This window comes from Pipistrellus hanaki, assembly GCF_964339955.1.
Source record: "Pipistrellus hanaki genome assembly, chromosome: 5".
Classification (NCBI taxonomy): Eukaryota; Metazoa; Chordata; class Mammalia; order Chiroptera; family Vespertilionidae; genus Pipistrellus; species Pipistrellus hanaki.
The window spans coordinates 64,700,496-64,722,146 of record NC_140507.1 but is presented as its reverse complement, the minus strand read 5'-3'; the positions used below and the strand labels follow the sequence as shown (position 1 = coordinate 64,722,146).

General features: G+C 44.5%; 2 protein-coding genes across 4 annotated transcripts in view; one reads left to right on the top strand and one right to left on the bottom strand.

Annotated features, from left to right (window-relative positions):
* GALNT7 (polypeptide N-acetylgalactosaminyltransferase 7) overlaps positions 1-8,440 on the bottom strand; it is a 120,490-nt gene extending 112,050 nt beyond the window's left edge. Inside the window, exon 1 of one of the 3 annotated variants that reach the window (XM_084883745.1) lies at positions 8,165-8,440. In XM_084883745.1, the coding sequence (XP_084739871.1) occupies positions 8,165-8,290 (126 nt within the window). In that variant the 5' untranslated portion in view covers positions 8,291-8,440. The remainder of the gene's footprint in view (positions 1-8,164) is intronic. The other 2 variants (XM_084883744.1, XM_084883743.1) reach the window with 2 other exon arrangements.
* Positions 1-21,651, top strand: part of LOC311623309 (histone-lysine N-methyltransferase SETMAR-like) — a gene marked incomplete at its 3' end in the record, with an annotated part of 325,341 nt that overhangs the window by 272,816 nt on the left and 30,874 nt on the right. The window lies entirely within an intron of this gene.

Here is a 21,651-nt window from a genome sequence, read left to right as displayed (position 1 = left end):
GTAGCCAGCAGGGTCTCGTCTATGCTATTAAAAACCATAGGGTAGGGCCAGAGAGCAAAGCTCTGAAGTCAGAACACCTGACATTGAGTCCTGGCTCTACCACTTCCCAAGTAAATGACCTTGGGCAAGGCGTTTACCTCTCTGTAACTCAGTGGCCTCATCTATAAAGTGGGGATTATGTCAAATTTGCTTTAGAGGGCCACTGTTTCGATGAAACAACATAATACATCTAGAATGGTTAGCTGGCACAAAGTAAGGGTTCAATATATGTTCTCTATTTCTGCTGCTATTATTTACTACTCTATGGCATCTCCAATGCTTAGGACAATTGATGATAGTAGGAAATCATTATATGAAATACTTGTTGAGTGAATTAGTGACTCAAGAGTTGATGAAAAAAAAAATGAATGCCACCAATCCCTCAATTCCTCTTCAAAACTTTCAAGGAGCTTTTCTGTCTTGCTGGATAAAGCCCCACGCCAGTTCCTTATCTTACTACTTAGTTCCCTGCAAAACATGGTCCAAACCTGCTTTTCCAATCCTAAATCGACCACTTTTCACCAGAAAACCAGACATCTTTCTAGTCTCACCATATTCCTCGACTCTAGAACACTGATTTTCAACCTTTTTCATCTCATAGCACACAAACTAATTACTAAAGTTTGGTTCACATCAAACAATGCATTTTTTGCCGATTTGACAAAAAATAGATATTATTTTGATTCATTTGCACTGGACAGCTATTGTTTTGTTGGATGTTGTCATTTTATTTTACAATCTAAAGGAAAAGAGATCAGAACCCCTGACTAAATAGTTATGTATTGTATTTTAAAAATTCTTGCGACACACCGATTAAAAATCGCTGGTCTAGAATGATGTTCCCTTCATTGGTACCTGTCAAAATCCCTCTCTAGGTCCAGCCAAATGCCATGATCTTCACTCTTGTCTCTGAACATCCACATCCTACAGCTGTGTAAAAATCTCCCTTTTATGACTATTCTATATTCACACCATTTATCTCACTTCTGAGAGGAGATTGGAGTTTGTGTTCTTGCCATCTCCAGCATCCAGCCCCAGTGCTTTCCAGAGAAGAAAGCCCTCAATAAGTTATTTTGAGTGTATGGATGGCTGGAGGTTGAGAAGTATTATAAAAACACATCAAAAGAAAACTGCTGTTAGTACAGATATAACACCTACTGTGTGGTCATTAAAACCTAAGTAACATCTTTGTGATGTCAAAACTTTCCATCTCTCCATTGTCCAGTGTACTGTCTCCACTGTCTACAGCAGTGGATGGGCACATGCTAAACAATAAATATCTGAAATATTCCTTGAGTGAATGAGTGCCATGTTTATAACCTATCTTCCGATTCTTAAAAAGTTTGTCCACACTGCTAATATATAGTCCACCTTCCCACCATTCTCCCTCTACCACCATCCATAATCTAACTATAAAATCATTTCTTTCATAGCCTCAAGCTACAGCCATTTTATTCTCTAAACTTTAAGTTCTACAGGTCAGGCAAAAGTAGGTTTAAAATTGTATGTGAAACAGAGCTTATTCTTGTATTATTATTTCTTAATTATTGCATTATTTTCCAAGAAACCAACTGTAAACCTACTTTAGCCACACCCTGTATGTAACTTTTTTCCTTTTGTCAGATTCTTCCAGAATGAAAATCAGAATTCAAAATCTGAACAAAGACAATGATCTACGTTAAAGTTTTTCGGTAACTCTGAAGTTAGAATTTACAAATACTCTGTTTGCAAATGGCCCAGCCTCAGAATTCTGATTTTCATCCCCATGATGCATTATTTTTCTCTCTTGGACTCCAATTTACTGTTAAATGATCTAATACAGCTTATGCTAAACCCAAACTGTCACCCGCACCTTATCTCCCATTCCATACAGCTAGCCGAATACACAAAATAGTTATCTTAATTTGACTTTTCAATAGTTTTCATTCTTTCTTTACTAGTAATTGTGCTCTCCCTGAATGCTTTTCTAAACCACCAACTGTTTTGGCTGTTGGTGGAACATATCCCTGTGACAGCTCTCACATTGTTTCCTTATACTGCTTGGACTGAGGAGGAGCGGAAGGATCCCAGGCCATGGTTTCTCTTCCACTAGGATGTGACCCCTTGAGAGCAGGGACTTTTGCTTCACGTGTTCTTGGTATTCTCCAAAGGGGTCTTACTGGGGGGAAAGAAGGTAAGGTAATTTTTGACCACTAAGTGGGAAACAGTTCCACAGAATGGCCAGCTACAGCAATTCTCAGGAATGTTTGCATATTCAGGTGTCCTGACCTATGGGGGTGTCATGAGTGAATGGTTGTGAATGACTTAGCACCTTGGGAGACACCCCATGAGCAGAAAACATGAATCCTAGCTCCAATGGCTCAGTGAGTGATTTACAGGCAACTTCAGGAAACGTGAAAGCTTCCGATTCTTGACTCAGAAGAATATATGTGAATACAAAAGTCTGCATTAATTTAAAGAGGTCTACAAAACTTGAATTTATTAGACTTTGCAACGAGGAAGTTTTTTTGTTTGTTTTTTTATTGCAGGGTTGGGAGAGGACAGTGAAATAGAACAAAAACCAATCCCAGGCATTTTGCCTGGGGAACTGAGGCAAAAGTGTCCACTAGGGACTTCAGATACCATATTCTTTTGCTAAGTGATAGCTCCATCCCTAATAGTATACATGGCACTTCGCTTGGAAATAAAATCTCATGGCCAAGGGCAGAGTTTTTCAAGTTGCAACCAATCATCACTGAGTTAAAATGGCTTTCATAAGGTGGAATGTGACAGGGTAATCCATTCACTCATCCTGGTGATACTCATGTCAACCCGTCTTAACTTGCCCAGTACATAAAACTCCTCTGCCTGGGGAATGGTTCCTGGATTTGTCCTACTATTTACACTCTAAACCCAAGTGGCAGTGATGGTGACTAAAGTAGCAACAGCACAGAGAATCATCAGCTCGCACCAGTACTGGGTGTGCTGTATTAGCACCACTAACGATCTTTCAACATTTCCATTACAAACCTCTATTTTCAGAGGCTTATGACTCAACTTGCAACACTCACTCAGGGATAAATCTGGGATACATGGTCTGGGAGGAAATAATTTATTTAATGAAAGGAACTTTTTGTATTTTGCAAGTGCTAAACAGATGGTATTAATCAATGCTGACCTTAAAATATCTAGAGGACAAGGCCTAAAAAAATATAAGCTTTCCCATAACCATAAAATAGGACATAAGAATGTGTGAGATTTGTCTTCAGAACTTTCAGTAATGAAACACATATTCTATCATTCTAAGCCTCCTGATGCCTTTCTTCTCCATCACTCCCACATCCAATCACCTAGTCCTGACGCCTCTGTATCTTTAATAGCCCTTGAATCAATTTACTTTTCTCCACGTCCACTGTCACTCTGCCAATCCAAGCAACATCCTGTCCCACCTGAACTGTTACAAACCTCCAGCAGGAGGCCTACAATCTACTCTTGCTCCAAACCAATTCATCCTTTCTGCAGGCAATCTTTTCAAAACACAAAGCTGGTCCTTGTCTCTCTGCTACTTAAAAACCCTTTAGTGGCTTCCCCACTGCTCTAAAGACCTAATCCTTAGCATGGTGTACAAGAACCACTCTTAAATTTGCACCCTCGCCTACCTCTCTTCTCGCTCTGCATGTTCTAACTACACAGATCTTCTTCCAGCGCCCCAGGTCACCATGCTGCCTCCTACATCAGGGCCTTCTCCCACTCCAACGACTTTTTCAAATCTTCATATTTCAACTCAAAAACCCTGTCTTCAGCTAAGCCTTTTTTATGTCCAAGCTCCTCCATTTTCTTATTTCCTCCTCCCCCCGCCATGGTTTTCCTTCACAGCACACAGCATGTGTCACACTTTGTATTGGTTGATTTATGGAGCCTTGACTAATGTGCCTTTTTTTCCTTCTTCTTCCTTTGACTAAACTGCAAGATTTAAGGTTAGGGGCAAGAAGTGTTTCCTCAACTAACACTGATAGAGTAGGCACTCAAAAATGAAATGCTGACTACAAAACTGTACACAACAGAGGACAATTTGAACAGAGTACAATTCACACCATTCACCTTAAAGGACACGAGGCCCCGAGATTGAAGGAAGATAAATGTGTTGCTCTTGTCTTGACCACAGATAATGCATCTTGCAATAGTGCCTAGGCTGATCTAAAGCAAGGAAGTAGGCCAGGTTAAAAAAAAAAAAAAAAGGACCAGGCTACAACAGACGTTAGTACCTGGAACACTGCAAGTACAAGACAAGTGGCACAGGGCAGAACCACGAGTGTAAGTTTGCTGGAACCGAGGCAGAACTTATGTTTGATAAACTGGCTTTCTGCAGCCTATCTCAGGCCATTTATAGACATCCAAAAACGTCCATATGTGGGTCAGCATTAAAGGAGAGGCAGGTGTCTCGCAGTGGGTGGAGGAATCTACCATTATAATCAAAGTAAAAGAACCAGAGGGTAAGGGAAACTGGTGGGGGGAGGGGGGGGGAATCTTCCATAAATTATGGAGATTTTTTTTAATGCTTTATCTCAGAAACTCTTAGTTTAGTTTTTTAAATTGATTTTTAGAGAGAGGAAGGGATAGAAAGAGAAACATTGATGTGATAGAGAAACATTAAATTAGTTGCCTCCTGAAGACACCCCCAACTGGGGATCAAAACCTCAACCTGGGTGTGCGCCCTGACCAAGAATCAGACCTGCCACCTCTTGGTGTACTGGACGATGCTCCAACCACTGAGCCACACTGGCCAGGGCTTAGTTTGGTTTTCATTAATGGGAGACAATAGTTCTTTTATTTATGCTCTTATGACTTATAATCTGTATTCTAAACCTTACTGTTTGCCTGCAAAGTTAATAAAAGGGTTTGGCTTTTCTGATCCATAAGCATTCTTTTCAATGTTAATTATGTTTGAAAAGTCTTAAAGCTAGCTTCTGTCTTTGGCAAACAAAATTACATTGGATCCACTGACAAATTAATGATGAATGAGGATACCTTCTGAGAAATGTGTCCTTACAAGATTTTGCCATTGTGCAAATGTCATAGAATGCGCTTACACAAACCTACATGGTGTAGCCAACTACATATGGTATAACCTGCTGCTCCTAGGCTACAGGCCTGTATAGCATGTTACTGTACAAAACAACATGAGGTTAAATCATGCCCGAGAGAAAATGATGCTATCAAGAGACATGGTAAATGGGACATGTATAAGGCTGTATACACACATTATATATGTGTGTGTGTGTGTGTATTATTGATTTTAGAGAGGAAGGAAGAGGGAGAAAGAGATAGAAACATCAATGATGAGAGAGAATCATTGATCAGCTGTCCCTTACTGTGGATCAAGCCAGCAACATGGGCATGTGCCCTGGACCGGTATCAATCCCAGGACCCTTCAGTCCATGGGCCAACACTCTACCCACTGGGCCAAACCAGCTAGGGCTCAGGCTGTTTTAGAGCAAAGTTTTATTTTTGTATAAGTAGAAAGAGCACACTCTTAAAATACTGATAAAAGTACAGTAATAGATAAACTAACAACACAGTCATTACCATTATCAGTATTGTGTACAGCACATAATTGTATGCGCTACACTTTTACACAATCGGCAGCACAGGTTTTTTATGCCAGCATCACAATCCCAGGACTAGCATGTTGCCCTGTGACATCACCATGGCTACCATGTCACTAGCTGAAAGGAATTTTTCAGCTCCATTATAATTTTATGGGACTACCATCGTATATGCAGTCCCTAGTTGACTGGAATGTCATTATGCGGCACAAGACTGTAATTTTGACCGAAATCAATATATCGCCACCTCCAAGAGCTATTAAATGGGCACGGTGACTCGGTACTTACATGTCAGCACAAATAAAACGTGTTAGGGGGTGGGCATTGGTGTTCATGCTCCACCACTGGTCTAGACTTGCCATCTGAACAGGGGGGCATTTTGAACGTGGCTAGTTTTGTCAGTTCTCCTTAATTTCTTTCCCGGAAAATGGGGTTTTAACATTTCTAGCTCTTTGTAAAAGGCCATTTAACTTCAAACAAATACTCTCAAACAACTGTATTATATATGTGAGTCATTTTGAAAGTAAAGTCATAAAAAGGCTGGCACCAGTCCTTGAGAGCTGCCAGGCTTAAAACCACAAAAGCAAAATTTGTTTGTCCCCCTCCTCCCCCCATTAACTTTAAAGTAGGTGGCTTGGCCACATGACCTCACTCATTTATGGATAATAAAGAACATTATAAACTGATGAACCAAAAGATAGATATAGAGACAGTAAAGCAACAAGCAGACTGTCAAATTACAGCAGGGAGGGTAGGGAGATCTGGGGGAGATAATAGATCAACCGAAGGACTAGTATACATGCATATAAATACAACCAATGGACACAAAACTCTGGGGAGGGAGGGTATGTATGGGACAGGGGGCAATGTTAAAATATGTACACAGATAATAATTTAATAAAAAAAATGTAAAAAATAAATAAAGTAGGTGGCTTGGATAGGAACCCACCACCGATATTTTAAAGAGATTCCACTACCGTAAAAAACTTCAGATACTAAAACCTAAGAGTAAACCCCGTCATCACATAGGCAGGCACTTAATAGGGAAATCTCCTCCTAAGATTCTTATTCAAGAAAAAAAAAAAAAAAATGCCTTCTCGCTCCACTCCCTGATGCTAACTTTCCCGGAAGAAGCAAAGTTAATAAAGGAGATCACACTGAAGCAACGCACACAATATTTGCAAAAAAAAAAAAAAAGGCACTTGACAACGGAGCACAGCTCTCTCTTCCAGAGGCCCCTGGCCTCTCGGTGGCCCCATACTTCCCACGCCCTCCCGGACACCCCAGGGCAGCTGCTCCGGGGAACACCCCAGGGCCCGGGGTCAGGAGGGAGGGGAGTGGTTCCTTGGGGCGGGGGGGGGGGGGGGGGGGGAGGGAAGGGATGTCAGGCAGGAGGGCGAGGCCGGGCAGCTGCCAACCTGCGGTGACCCAGCCACAGCCAGCCGGGAGACGAAGCGGCATTGACCGCGGCCCCATCGCGGCTCGGTCAGTCCAGTTCCGACCAAACCCTTTGGGGCGGGGAGGCTCCGGGCGGACACTGGCTCCGCGGGCGGCGGGCGCAGCGCCGGGCTGAGCGAGCGGGGCGCCGGCACAAGTTAGTTTCCCGGCCGGGCGGTCCGCTCGCAGCCCGGGGAGAGGAACAGCGACGTCGCCCCGGGAGAAGGGCTTCCCCAAAAGGGGGGTGTCTAAGGGCGGGGGGAAGGGGGGAAGAAACCCGGTCCCAGAGCGGGAGGGGCAGCCTCTCCCCCCATCGGGCCAACCGCCCCTCCCGTCGCCAGGGAAGCGGGAGGCAGGGCCGGTGCAGGGCGAGGCCTCGCGCCCATCGCACCCCGGTCCCCGGCCCCGGACCACCGGCCCCGGCCCCCGGCCCCCGGCCCCCGGCCCCCGAGAGGCGGGGGCGGCGGCGCTGCCCGTAAGAGCCGGAGGCGGGGCGCCATCCCTCCCACCGCCCCGTCCGCCTCCCTCCGCCCCCGGCGGCGGGCGGGCGGGCTGGGGGAGCCCCGGCCGCAGCACCCCGGGCCGGCGGGGCGGAGGGAGGGCTGGACCGAGGCGCCTGGGCCGGGCCGGGGCGATGGCAGCGGCGGCATCTCGCCTCCTCCAGGCCCGCGCGCCACAGGCCGCAGCCTGGACCAGCCCCGCATCCCCCGCAGCGGCCGCCGCGGTCCCACCCCGAGGACCGAGGACCCGGGACTGGGCCGCCGCGCCCCCCGCCCCCCGGGACCCGCTCCGCTCCCGCTCCCGCTCCGCCCCGAGGTCCCGGCGAGCAGCACGGGCACCGGAGCCGCCGGAGCCGCCGCCGCAGCGCAGGGTGCTCGGGGCGGGGAAGCGCGGGAGGAAGGGGCGGCGAGGGGGCGGGCCGGCGGCGGCAGCAGCGGGGACCCGGGCGGCGGGGACCGAGTGCGTGGGGCTCGGCGGCCGCGATCGCCCGCGCCACCTGCGGAGCCCCCGCCGCGCCCGCTCCCGCTCCGCTCCCGCCACTCGCGCGCCAACAAAACAAGTTGCCGGTCGCCGCCGCCGGAGGGGGCGGGCGGGTCACTCACCCTCATCCTGCTCAGCGGGCTCGGGTCGTCCAGGCGCGGGGACAGGGAGGACCAGAGGACCACCAGCCCCAGGAAGCTCCCCACCAGCAGCAAACTGCGTAAGATGAACCCGATCTTCAGCCTCATCTTCCTCCGGCGGCTGGAGACACACAGCCGGGCGCAGCCGCCGCCGCCGCCGCCGCTCTCCCCTCCCTCCCTCCTTCCCCCTCCTCCGGCTCCTCGCCTCCTCCCTCCCCCGCCCCGGCCGCCTCGGCTGCCGCCCTCTCCGCCGCCCGCCCTTCCCAGAGCTCCCGATCCGGAACTCCCCTGGGCAGCCCCGGCCCCAGCCCCGGCCCTGCCCTCCGCCCCCGCCCCGCGGCCCCGCGCCCCGCGCTCCCCACTCCGCGGTGCTCCCCCTCCGCCCGCGGCCTCCGCGGAGCTCCAACCGACCGACCGGCCCGTGCGCCCCGCTCTCTGCGCAGCCTCTCCGCCTACCTGCCCCCTTCCAGACCCGCAGTCCCCCTCCTCTCTGCCCCGCTGGCCCCACGAATCTCTCCCTTCTCTGTCCCCCGTTACCTTGTAACTAACTTAGACTTTTCCCAGGTCTATGCTTGGTCCTTAGCTTTTAAGCCTTCGCCCCACAGATCAGCTCTTTTAAAGCTCCCAGATCCCCAAACTTTTAGGGAAAGGATGGGCCCCTGGTTCCCCAAACGCCTTCGCCTTAGCGGGATCCCGCCCCCGCCGCGCCCTCCCCGGTCCCCTGTCCGCGGGGCCGCCCCTCCCTCCCCCGCGCCCGCCGCCCGAGCCCCCCGCCGCCGGCTTTGCAGGAAGCGAACCAGGAAGTCGGGGCTGCCGCCTCCGCCGCAGCAGCTCCACGTGGCTGATTTATAGCTGGGAGGATGGTTTTTTTCTTTCTTTTCTCTCCCCTCCTTATTGATCTTGCTACCCCCCCCCCCCCGCGCCCTCCCCCCCCCCCCCCCCCCCCCGGCTCCTTAAGGAGGTGGATTTGCAACCAAAAGGCCCAGGTGGGAGGTGTGACTGTCACTGGCCTGGAGGGGCTCCCTTGGGAAATGGGTATTGCTTGAGCTTTCTCTTGAGCCAATGACTAGAAAGGCAGTCAGCACTATCAGGTCAGCCTTGTTCATGGGCTGGTAAGTTTCTGTTCGCAGGACCAGATTTCTGCCACGTGATGGGAGGTTCCTTGATTTTTTTTTTTGTTTTTTTTTTTCAAACGCCTTTTCGGTCCGAGACATGAATTATACAGGAAAGGATACTGAAAAATGCCTGCCCAACATGACTCACCCTGGAGAAGTAGGTTTTTGTGTCCGTAGCTCCCAGGAAAGATGTCAATCACTTTACTATATGGCCAAGTGTATGTAATGACCTAATTAAGGTAACATCCCCGAAACTGCCTAATTTTAAGTTGAACAGAATGTTTAATTACCCTACGTTTTAGGATGGTGAAAGTTGATCCTTTTTTCCTAATTCTCCAATTTGCTAGCACTTTAAAACAAGTAAGCCCTGGTTATTTAACTTTCTGGATGAAGTAGGGAATTTGAATCACCAAGATAAATTAGTAGTACCAAACTAACCTCCCCTGTTTCATTGTTTGGGTTAAGTCTGTTGGGGAGTTCTGTAAGTGCCAGCATTTACAAATTTCCGCAAAATACTTGAGATCCACATGCACAACACAGGCAAATGTAGAATGGATGACAGTATAATTGGATATAATCTTGGTTGGCTGAATAACTGCACATAGGATTTCACAAAAGCCTAACATTCAGAGCACCTGGAGGAGGGGTATCAGGTGTCTTTCACAAATGATTGACTCAACAATGTTATCAACCACTTGTTAAAAACCAGTTGCTTTTAGTATAAGATAATGGAGACTTTAATGAAGATTTTTTTTTTTTTTTTTTGTGAAAAACAATCAAATATTTGACTAATAACACGTTGAATTTACTGGGTAATGTAAAAAGCTAATGCCCCACTCCTGTGTGAAGACTGGGATCCATGTTGGAACCCAGGAATCGCCTATTAATAAGTCCCCTGGTGATTCTGATCCAGCTCATCTGGGCGCCACCTTTGGCGAAATACTGAAAGGAAGGCGTACTGAGGGAAATATTACTTAGATAACCTTCAAGGCAGGAATGGGGAGGTCTCTGTTGCAAAGTAGACAGTTCCTTAAACCGAGACTGGGATAGAAACAGGTGACCTTCAAGAGATCTTATTCTAATCATATGAGGGAATGATTCCATTTGAAATCAGCAACCAAAGTCCACGGGAAGTCATTAAACCTTTCGTTTGTGCTCTCACATTCACAGAGGAGACAGGTTTCTACCTCTAGAAACTAGGAAGCTTTAGTTTTACTATTCTGAGCATGGTGGGCAGATGTGAAAAGCAGAAGTGGTACTTATCACTAATGTGATTGGGATGGTTCTTGGGTAGAAAAAAAAAAGTGCTATTTTGGGGAAATTCTGCTACCCCTTTAATTGTACGCAGAGAATTGAACTTATGTGTGCTAGGACACAAAGTTAGACATTGAGGAATGGGCATATAGTTGTAAAAACACATCTTTCTCTGAGTCTTACCAATGTTTAAAAGGATAAGAAACTGTATGCCCATTGTAACATTTCCTGGGAGATACCCTTTGTAGAGTTGACACAGCTTTGTTTAGAAAATGAGCTACATTCAAAACGTAGGTCTGGGTCAGTCACTTGCCGTCGCTGAACCTAGGACTCTTATCTGCCAAAGAGTGGCTACAGTACTCACCTCACAATATTGTCACAAGGAATAATGGAGGTCAATTACACACGCAAATATACAGATCATGTGATAAGCAAGTCTCAGTTGTGTATGGCAGTGTTTCCCAAACTTCTCTCATGATGAGAATCACCTGGTGGAGTTGTTAAAACACAGATTCCTGAATCCCAACTAAGAAGTGCTAAACTAGAATTTTGGGGAACATATAGGTAAAATTGTATACCTAACTAGTGCTCTAAGACAGATTTTATATACAGAGCACTAAGTTAGGTATGCAATTTTACCTATATGTTCTCAAAAATTCTAGTTTAGCACTTCTTAGTTGGGATTCAGGAATCTGTGTTTTAACAACTCCACCAGGTGATTCTCATCATGAGAGTTTGGGAAACACTGGTATATGGCATAATTTTATCTTTTTTTTTTTTTTTCTTTATGAATGCTACCATTATTCTATGACAGGGATTGTTATGCTGGAATACCTCTGGTTTCTCTAACCCAGGGCTCACAGAGGGTTGACTAGAGCTGAATTTAAGAGATATAGGAGACGGCCAAGAGACCATTGTCTTTATAAGTAGTGGATGGTGACACGGTGCCTTCCAGCTGGGGGCTCAGAAGCAAGCCAGTGGGAGAGAAGAGACTTTTCGAGTGTCTAGCATGTGCAAGACGCTTTACATTTGATATTTTTGCTTCATTTTGACACGACCCGAGTGAGGTTGGTATTACTGTTTTCAAGCTAGGATTCAAAGCAGGCCATTCTAACTTCAGAATTCTTGCCACTATTGTGCCTACTGCTTGCCAAATGGTATTAGCTTTTTGGACCTGGATTATAAATAGGCGTTCTCAGACAGGATGCAGAAGGTCAGGGCCTAAACATTTTTTTTTAGTTTTTCTTTTTCCCCTACACCTGCTCTGTTAAAGGGAACCCCCACCGAAAGGAATTGTGCCCCTGCTTGGGTTGTGACTTAAAGGTGTAGCGCACTCCCTGGCACTCTTACCACTCCTTCCTGCCAAGCTGAACTTCTGAGTTTCTAACTGTATCTTGACTCTCCTTGCCTTCAGGCCTTTGTACAGGGAGGAGTTCTTTTTGACCAAAATGAAACCTTAACAAAGTGTTTTCCCACACTCTCTCTCATCCCCCTCCCCCATTGCCCTCCCCACCAACGTACTGGGTGGGATAGGTACCCTGGTAGGTATTTCCTTCCCCAATAATCACCACAACATTGTCATTGCTTCATTGCTTTTTTCACTCCCAGATAAAAGTGTGAGGGTAGAGCTTTGCCTATCCAGTTCATCATTGTATCCCTATGTCTAGTCTATACAAAGGGCTCAATCAATATTTTTTTTTAATAAAATGCTGAATAAATAATTGGATTGAGGATATACAGGGAAGATGAAACTTCAAAGAGGGGTCAGGGCTATTGCAACTACCTTTTCCTCCTTATCTGGAGGTTTTATTTAATTAGAAAAGTGATTATTGTACATGTCTGTATCATCATTAGCTGGTAGGCTATTGTTTCCTTCTTACTCTGTATCCTACTATGGCTACTCAGGACTAAGAAGAAAGTGATTGTTTAGTTTAAATTCACATTTTTGTATCTACTGAGATTTCAAACCAAGGAAAGAAATTAAGTTGTATTGAAATGGGAACATGTAGCCATGGGCAATTACTCTCTGCAACCACATCTCAATTTTAACTATGTCTGGTTGCCAAAAACTCTGGTTAAATTAGAATAGGTGAGCTATAAATTAACAATTAAATATCCCATTGCCCATTCTGTAAACCATTTAATCACCTCTTTCAAGGAAGAACACCAGTGGTAGTGTTTTTAAGTTAAAGATGTATTTTATTGTTTAGAAAAGAATATTTAGATATTTTTGTAAGTGTTTATAGTTTAAGTTTGTGAAAAAGATATATTGATTTTGGGGTGATCACTTTGTAATTTACATTGTCTAATCACTATGTTGTATATCTGAAACTAGTATAATATATTGTATGTCAACTGTAAATGAAAAATAAAATAATTAAAGAAACATATACCGGTGTTGTAGAGTGTTTGTTATCTCCTACTGCATAAAAAATTACCCCAAAATCTAGCACTTTAAGAAACTAACTTTTTATTTCATGGAGTTTCTGAAGGTTAGGAATCAAGGACTGGCTTAGCTGGATGCAGATCAATGGAGGCCATTTTGAAGTCTTAGAAATAGTATTGGGAATCAAATATCTGGATCAGAAAACTAGTTTTTTGCATCATTATTTGTAGTAATTAAATTACCACTATGATATGCTGAAGTCTTTCAGTAAGAATCCAAATCTTAAAAACTGCTTCTTTCTGATTATCTTAGAAAAAAAAAACAAATCTATACTCTCTTCATCTGTAAAATGAAGAAGTTAGACCAAATGATCTTTAACATCCCTTCCAACAGTGAAATTGTGAGATGGTCCTGTGATGTTAATATATGGTCAGCACTTTTAAATTTGTACTTGTGTGGAATACAACAAAGTCAAATTTTGCCTTTGAATTTTTTTTTTTTTTTCTGACATGGATAACTATTTCTATGATAAGCTTAAGAGACGGATAACTCCTGAGCTGTGCTCATCTGGAATAAAAGACTGTTGTCACTATGGCTTCCATTTGATGAGGTGAATGGTCTCCTACAGTGTTTTGAAGGCAAAAATGCTTATTTAAACGTCCTCTTAGATTTAACACTGTAGGACACTACCTCCTCATCATTCGGCACTGTTTTCGGACACTCACAATTCCAAAGCGCTTTTCTGATTTAATCATCTCTTTCAGAGGTGACTGAAACAAATTTTATATCTGACCACTCTTTGGAACCTCTTCAGCAGCTTCCCGTTGCTCTTAAAATTAAGCCCAAACTCCCCATTTATTACTAAGACCTTTGTGGGTGAGCTTGCCTCTGCTTTTCTCCACAGTCTCATAGCTGGTCAGTTACCTCCCCTCTGTCCATTTAAACTACAGCGACATTGGCCTTCTCTCCATTTCTGGAACAGGCCAAGTCCTCATTCCTAGGCTTTCATGCACAGTATAGTCACACAGAGTGTCTATACGACACCTTAGTCAACACCGACTGCACATACAAAGGTGCTATACCATACAGCCTAGGTATGTAGTGGGCTACCATCTGGGCTTGTGTGAGTGTACTCTATGATGTTCCCACAGCAAAATCATCTAAGGATGCATTTTTCAGAACATATCTCTGTCATGACTGTATTCCCTTACCTGGGATTTTTCTTAGTTTTAGCACTAAAACCCTTTTACTAATCTCCTGATCATCCTTCTGATTTCACTTTATGCATCAATTCTTGTGGAGAGCGGTTACAGTGTTTAAACAGGCTCAAGCCTCGGACTAATGAGAGGGCACAGTCCTCTCACGGAAAAGTCACATGCAAATCCCAGCTTGGAGGGCAGAGCCCTCCCAGCACAATTATAGCCAGAGGCTATAGTTGTAAGCTTGAACCTATGGTCTGAACACGTGGCCCCCCCGTGCTTGAGTGATGTGGGCTTGATAGAGTTCAGGTGCATGTCCTTGAGTAGATTTGAAACTGAGAGAACGTTGTAACCACACCCTTACTTTGCCTCGTGGAATCTGGCTATAAAATAAAGAGACAAGCTTACAGGCTGTGGGGCTGTCGCTAGCTCTCCATCAGAGAGGATAGTGTCCCACCCAGACCCAGCTTTCATTCTCTTGTCTGTCTTTTCTCAATCCTTCACCCCCGCTTCTCAGGCTCACCGAACCTGGGTGAGCTGGCTCAGCACAAATTCTTTCAGAAATTACTGATTCTCTTTAGAGCACACCCTGCTTCTCACTCTCAGAGCACCTTGTTTACTCTCCCATGGCTTACAGAGCTCTACTTTGTAATTGCTTATGCAATGGTCTGTCACCCTCATTAGACCAAGTTTTCTAAGGGCAAGGACCATGCTCTTCTTATTGGCATTGCATTTCTAGATATTCACAGCCTGCTCAATATTTGAGAGTGAACGAATGAAAATATATTTCATGTGTTCACTCCATGTTGTGAGCATAGGCAAACTTGGGAAGCATTACGTAATAGAGGATGTATTGTATATATGTACATAAAGAGAAAATGTATGTGTTCACTGTTCAGCTGTTAGAACATAGCTAAAGAAAAAGTGAAATCCCCAGGCATCAGTAAGATGTAGTATGACAATTGGAAAATAAAAGGTTTGGAATTACTGGGTATCTACTCCCTGTCCAACCTCTAATTCCTGGATCATTTAGGATAAGCTCCCTGCAGATCTCTCTGTAGTGTGTATCTCAGTTTGTTTCTATGCAGCTCTGTGTATTTCCTCTGAAAAAGCTTCTAGGCATAGTCCAGGCTAAAAATAACTCATCTTTTCTTTTTTTTTCTTTTTTTATAATGAATCAAAAAATATGTCAGGTTGCCCTGTCACTAAAAGCTAAAAATCTTATAAATTGAAGCTCCCTTCTTGTTTCTTAGCTGTTCCCACTCCACCTCAGCTATGAAATTCTTTAGCTTCATTCCCTAATCTTTTTTTTCTTTTCTTTTTAAATGTACTTTTATTTATTTCAGAGAGGGAGGGAGCGATAAAAACACCAATGATGAGAGAGAAGCATTGATTGGCTGCCTCCTGCATGCTTCTTACTGGGGATCAGATTGAGCCAAAACCTGGCATTTGCTCTGACCCGGAATTGAACCTTGACCTCCTGATTCATAGGTTGATGCTCAACCACTGAGACACCGTGGCCAGGCGGTTCCCTAATCTCCATAGTTTTAGTGTCTTTATACAACTTGATAATGTGTATGGAAGCTGAGCTACTTTTTCTTGCCCATGCTTTAGTAATTTTAAGTTAACCGATCTTAAAAGGCATTAATCTCTATGCTTTACTGAAGTATTTTAGGGGTAGGTGGCTTTGCCCTATTTAGTAGCTGGAAAAGGAGGGTTCACTGTCGTATGTATATTTTGATCTGACCAAAGTGTGTACTCTAATTCCTAGATTTAAAAAACTGATCAGTTTGAACCTACTAATCTGCTCACTGAAGCAGAGGTTTATATGCACAAACTGTAATAGAATTTGTAGTAACACCTTGACAAATTTCAGCTAGGAAGACTTTTTCATGTCATTTAACCATACTCCGCTGAGAACTTGAGCCTTTCTTCAATGAATTTCATGAAATTTTAGCACCGGAAGGGAAATGAGAATTCCATTAGAGGCTAGCCAAATCTCTCGTTTTACATGTGACAGGTTTGGGCTCTCTGTCCCTCTTAACTCGCTTCTTTCCATTTCACCCCTGTTGTATCAAAGTTATACTCAAAGAGATTATCAGTATTATCAAAAGAGACTAGTGTGTCTTACAGGTATCAAGTTCCCACATGAAAGCACGTGAGATTCTGGACAATGCATGTTGCTGAGTCTCTGGCATGACCATAATGGACACAGCTTGAGAGTCAGGATCTCTGTAGGGATATGAAGACGTGCAGACCAGCAGGAAGGACTGAAGCAGGTGGGACATTGTCCTGCTTGTCCAAAGCCAACTCTCCAGCCTATAAGGCACATGATGAAGTGCTTTGCACATCTCCTGAAAGTTTTTTGATTTGTTGTACATAAGCTTGGGTTATTTTTACTAATGGACTATGCTTAGAAGCCATTTCAGACATTTCAGAGGAGAGAAGCAAAGCTGCATACAAATAAAGTAACAGAGGTACAGACTACAGAGAGATTATCCTACATGATCCAGGAATTAAAGGCTAGGTAGCAAGTGGGTATCTGGTCATTTCAAAACTTATATTTTCCAACTACATATTGTTAGAGCCTGGAAATTCCATCTTTTCCTTCGTTATTTTCTAACAGATGAACAATGAACAAGTGTATTTTTCTCTCTCTTTGAATGTGTGCCTCTCTGGTAAATGACTATGTGGAGAGTTACACCAGGGAGATGTGAGTCAAGAATGTTGCTCTTCAGAAGAGCATAAAATACTGTCATTTAGAAAAATGCACCTTTTGGCATATTGCAAAGAGTTTTGGAATGTTAATTGTATTTCTCTTTGGAGAATGGTCTTTGAGGACTTAGTCTTGCGGGATGGCTTCTATTTTTCAAACTACCTAACATGATTGAAACAAATTGAATAATTTTCTATGATCTTTTATTGTATATAGGTGTTTCTATTTATCCAACATATTTTTGAACATGTGTCATGGGCTAACTATTATTCTCTATGATGTGATTCAGTAGTAAATTAAAGGCAGAAATCCCTGCCTTCAGGGAGTAAACCTGGTATGTACATTATTGCAATCAAATAAACAGGTAAATCACTTATGTGCCAATCATTGTTCCAAGAGTTTATAAAGATTAATTTCCATAGCCTAACAAGATAAATCCTATGGGGTGAACTACATCAGGGACATGGGATATAGGATGCTGGGTGGAAGTGAGGGAAGATTTCAATTTTAAATTGTCTGAGGAGTCTCGTCATTGAACAAACCAGAAGGGATGAGAGAATAAGCCAAATGGATTTCTGAGAGGAGATGGCTCCAAGCAGCAAGAACAAAGGGTTTAAGGAAGAACATTTCTGCCAATATTAGGAAGAGCAAGGACATAAGAAGAGCTTTCGATGATAAAGTGAGCAGTGATCACTTGGGCATAGTGATGATTATGGGTTTGATTTAGAGAGAGGTGGGCAGCTATTGACAGTTGCATGACCTAACTTACATCTAAATAGGATCAAAGTCTCTGGTTTCTGGGTTTGGTATGGGAAGGCACAAAGACAAAAGCAAGAACCAGTTAGAAGCCTGTTTTAATAGACCAGATGGGCCATGGTGGTAGCATAGACTAGGGCAATGGTCGGCAAACTCATTAGTCAACAGAGCCAAATATCAACAGTACAACGATTGAAATTTCTTTTGAGATTTTTAAAAAAATTAAACTTCTTCTAATGCCACTTTGTCAAAATAGACTCGCCCAGGCCATGATATTTTGTGGAAGAGCCACACTCAAGGGGCCAAAGAGCCACATGTGGCTTGAGAGCCACAGTTTGCCAACCACGGGACTAGGGTGATGACAGTGGAGGTGGTTAGAATTGGTCAAATGTGGACATATTTTAGTTATTCTTCAACCATTATGGTCCCAAATAATTGAGGTTTTTTTTGTTTTGTTTTGCTTCCATACTCTGTAAGTTGTTAAATTAATCTATAGGACAAACATTGAAAATCCCCTGGCAGCACACATTATTTTAAGAAACTATGTATGTGATTATTCGGCAATTTGTTTTAGAGTATCATATATACAACAGAGTTTCAAATGGAATAACCTTCTATCTGGAAATAAAACCTCTACAATAGTGACAGGTTAGGTGCCAGGATAACTGATCTGATGCAAACAATTGAAAATGCCAGGTAAAATGTTTCAAATCTTTTTAAATGCATCCACGGGTAAAAAGATAAAACAGAATACTAATGTTAAAAGGCTAAGTAAAGGAATTAAACTGAGCTGGCTTTTGCCTTTAGGGCTTTGGCCAAACCTCAAGTGCCCGAGGGTCATTTATATTCTGAGTTCAAGGGTTTCAGAACAGAAAACAAATGCAGGGCTCACCCCACCATGGGACCTAAAAATGTAGAATCCCTAAAAGGCTTCTTTCTCAGGGTGAAAGAGGATGAAAACTGACTCAGTCCTCTTATGCCCTGAAGAGAAACCTCCCAGTACACATACCCCACACCATCCACCTAAGAAATTAATGATCATAAATGGGCCCGCATGCTGGTTTGCAGCCAGAATCACACAAGTTGCATGGCTAGAAAGACGTCAAACCAAGAATTTAGTTTAACGTGGTTCCATACCACTCATGTCACACTTGAAAAGCAAGTACAAATCTGTTTTTGAAAGAATCCTCCGCACCTCACGCTTTGGAGAAGGTTCTGTTCCTTTGAGCCCTCATTAAAATGTGTCACTGACACTTGAAAATTACTGAACACTCAAGGTCCCACAGGGGAGGGCCAGCCAAAACAATATACTGCAAAATATGCTGCTTAAAAAAATGTGGCCTTTAGAATTATCAGAGACAAAATCCTAAATAATAAAAGGTTAATAATATACAAATCGACTGAACAGCAGAATGACCAGTCATTATGACACACACTGACCTCCAGGGGGCAGACACTAAATGCAGAAGCTGTCCCCTGGTGGTTAGTGCACTACCACAAGGGGAGCACTACTCAGCCAGAAGCCAGGCTCACAGCTGGCAAGTCCAGTGGCGGTGGCGGGAGCCTCTCCCATCTGCACTGCAGGTGGGCAGTAAGGAGCGAGGGGTCCTGAACTTCGAGAGCCCTGGACTGTGAGAGGGATGTATGACTGTCGGCTTAGGCCTAATCCCTGGGAGGGCACAAATGTCATGCACTGGGCCTCTAGTCCTATCTAATAAAAGAGTAATACACAAATTAACCATCACTCCTCTACACCCACAAGCCACACCCACACCACACCCACAAGCCTATCAGGAGTGAATATACAAATAAAACCAACCAAGATGGCTACAGCCACAGAGAGCAGGAGGGAGGCTTGGGTTTCCCTGGCAATGGAGGAAGCCAAGCTTTCCACACACCCTGACAGGCCCAGGCCTCCACTGACAAGTACAAAGTTTCAATAATAGAAGTTAAATTCCAACACAAATGGCAGCAGCCTCTGAGTTGGAAGAGCATGAATCTAGGGTTGCCCCAGGTGATGGAGGAAGCCAAGCTTTCTGCACACCCTGGTGGGCCCAGGCTGCAAAGTTTCAATTATAGAAGATACAGAAGTTGCAACAGAAATGGCTGCTGCCACAGAGAGAGCAGGAGGCTTCGCTCCACTCCAGGCTACAAAGTTTCAATTGTAGAAGATAAATAAACCCCAGATACCAGGGCCTCTGCTTGGGTTGCCAGGGAGCATGGCTGGCCTGCAAACCACCACAGGCCCTTCACCCAGGCTTCCCCATGCCCCAAGGGAACCCCCACCCTGATCCGGGACACCCTTCAGGGCAAACCAGCCAGCCTTCACCCATGCACCAGGCCTCTATCCTATCTAATAAAAGAGTAATATGCAGATAGATCATCACACAAACACACAAGATGATTGCCCCCATGTGGACACAAGATGGCCACCACAAGATAGCCAGCAGGGGAGGGAAGTTGGGAGGGACCAGGCCTGCAAAGGAGGGCAGTTGGGGGTGATCAAGCCTGCAGGGGAGGGCAGTTAGGGTGACTAAACCTACAGAGGAAGGAAGTTGGGGGTGACCAGACCTGCAGGGAAGGGCAGTTGGGAGGGACTCAGGCCTGCAGGGGACAGCAGTTGTGGGGGGGGGGGGGGGACAGGCCTGCAGGGGAGGGCAGTTAGGGGCAAACAGGCTGGCAGGGGAGGGCAGTTAGGAGTCAATCAGGCTGGCAGGGGAGTGGTTAGCGGGTGATCAGGCTGGCAGGCAGAAGCTATTAGGGGCATTCAGAAAGGCAGGCAGATGAGCAGTTGGGAGCCAGCAGTCCTGAATTGTGAAAGGGATGTCCCAGATTGGAGAGGGTACAGGCTGGGCTGAGGGACACCCCCGCCCCCATGCACGAATTTTGTGCACCGGGCCTCTAATATAAAATAATCATGGTTAATATGTTTTGAGAGATGAGATCTCTGAAGAGCTAAGTAAAATTAAGAAAAAAAAATCTAATTTCCAGAAACAAAAGATATAAATAAAAAATTTAAAATATAATGGATGGTTTAAACAGCTCATTAGAATTGTTATTGAAATTTTCTCATCTCTTGACTTCTGGACTCTTGGTTCCTTTCTCATCTGTTAGGCCACCCCTCCTCAGCCTCCATCACTGATTCACTGATCATATTACCTAAAAAGACAGCATCATTGAGGAGTCAGTTCTAGTTTTCTTTCTTTCCCTCTGTTTTTATTTTTTGCCTGGACTGACCCATTCATCAGGTTTTGATTATGTTAATCATTGCCACACTCAGCTTCCAATGCAGACTTTTGAGTGAAGTTCAATATTTTCCCACCAAATCTTCTATTCTTCCTAGACTCCCTGTTTAGCCATTGACACTGAGAAAGAAGTTTCCACGACCTCTTCAATTATTTCTTCCACTTTTTTCTTCCAGCTTTTGTCACTAACAAGTCAGGGCCACTCAGTCAGTGAGAGTTCCTTTTGCTTCTTTTCCCCCTGCTGTGATTTAGAGTTCCTTGCAGTTTTGCCATCACGTTCCCACCTTTTTTTTTTTTCTAATCCTAGTATATTAAGTTCAATTGTATCACTCCTGGAACAAAAACCATTGTTGGTGCAGCCTTAAAGGTGGCAATTCATTGCATCCTGGAAAGTATAATCCCCAAAGGGTGTGAGTGACCTTGTTGCAGTCCATCCCGAAGGTTATAGGTCTCATGGACTTTTGAACACGGAGTGTTAGAACACCAGGTAGATAATGGGGAAGGAGGAAATCCCATAGCATCTTATTAGATAAGTCCTTGACAGAAAATTTGTCTTATAGGATAGCATTATGCACAGCAACCTACTCCCCTGCTTTGGATTTGCAAAGTGGCTGTAAGTGAAATCAAGTACATTCACACAACTGGTTGACCACTAGATAAATGACCTCATCTCAAATTAAGTAAACTGAAAAAGTCAAAAGCAGGCCCTGAGAAGAGGTGCTGCAAAACAAGGGATCAGGAATTTGGAAGTTTTTAAGACTTAGAGGTGTTGTGGGCGACCCGCGAATGATGACCACC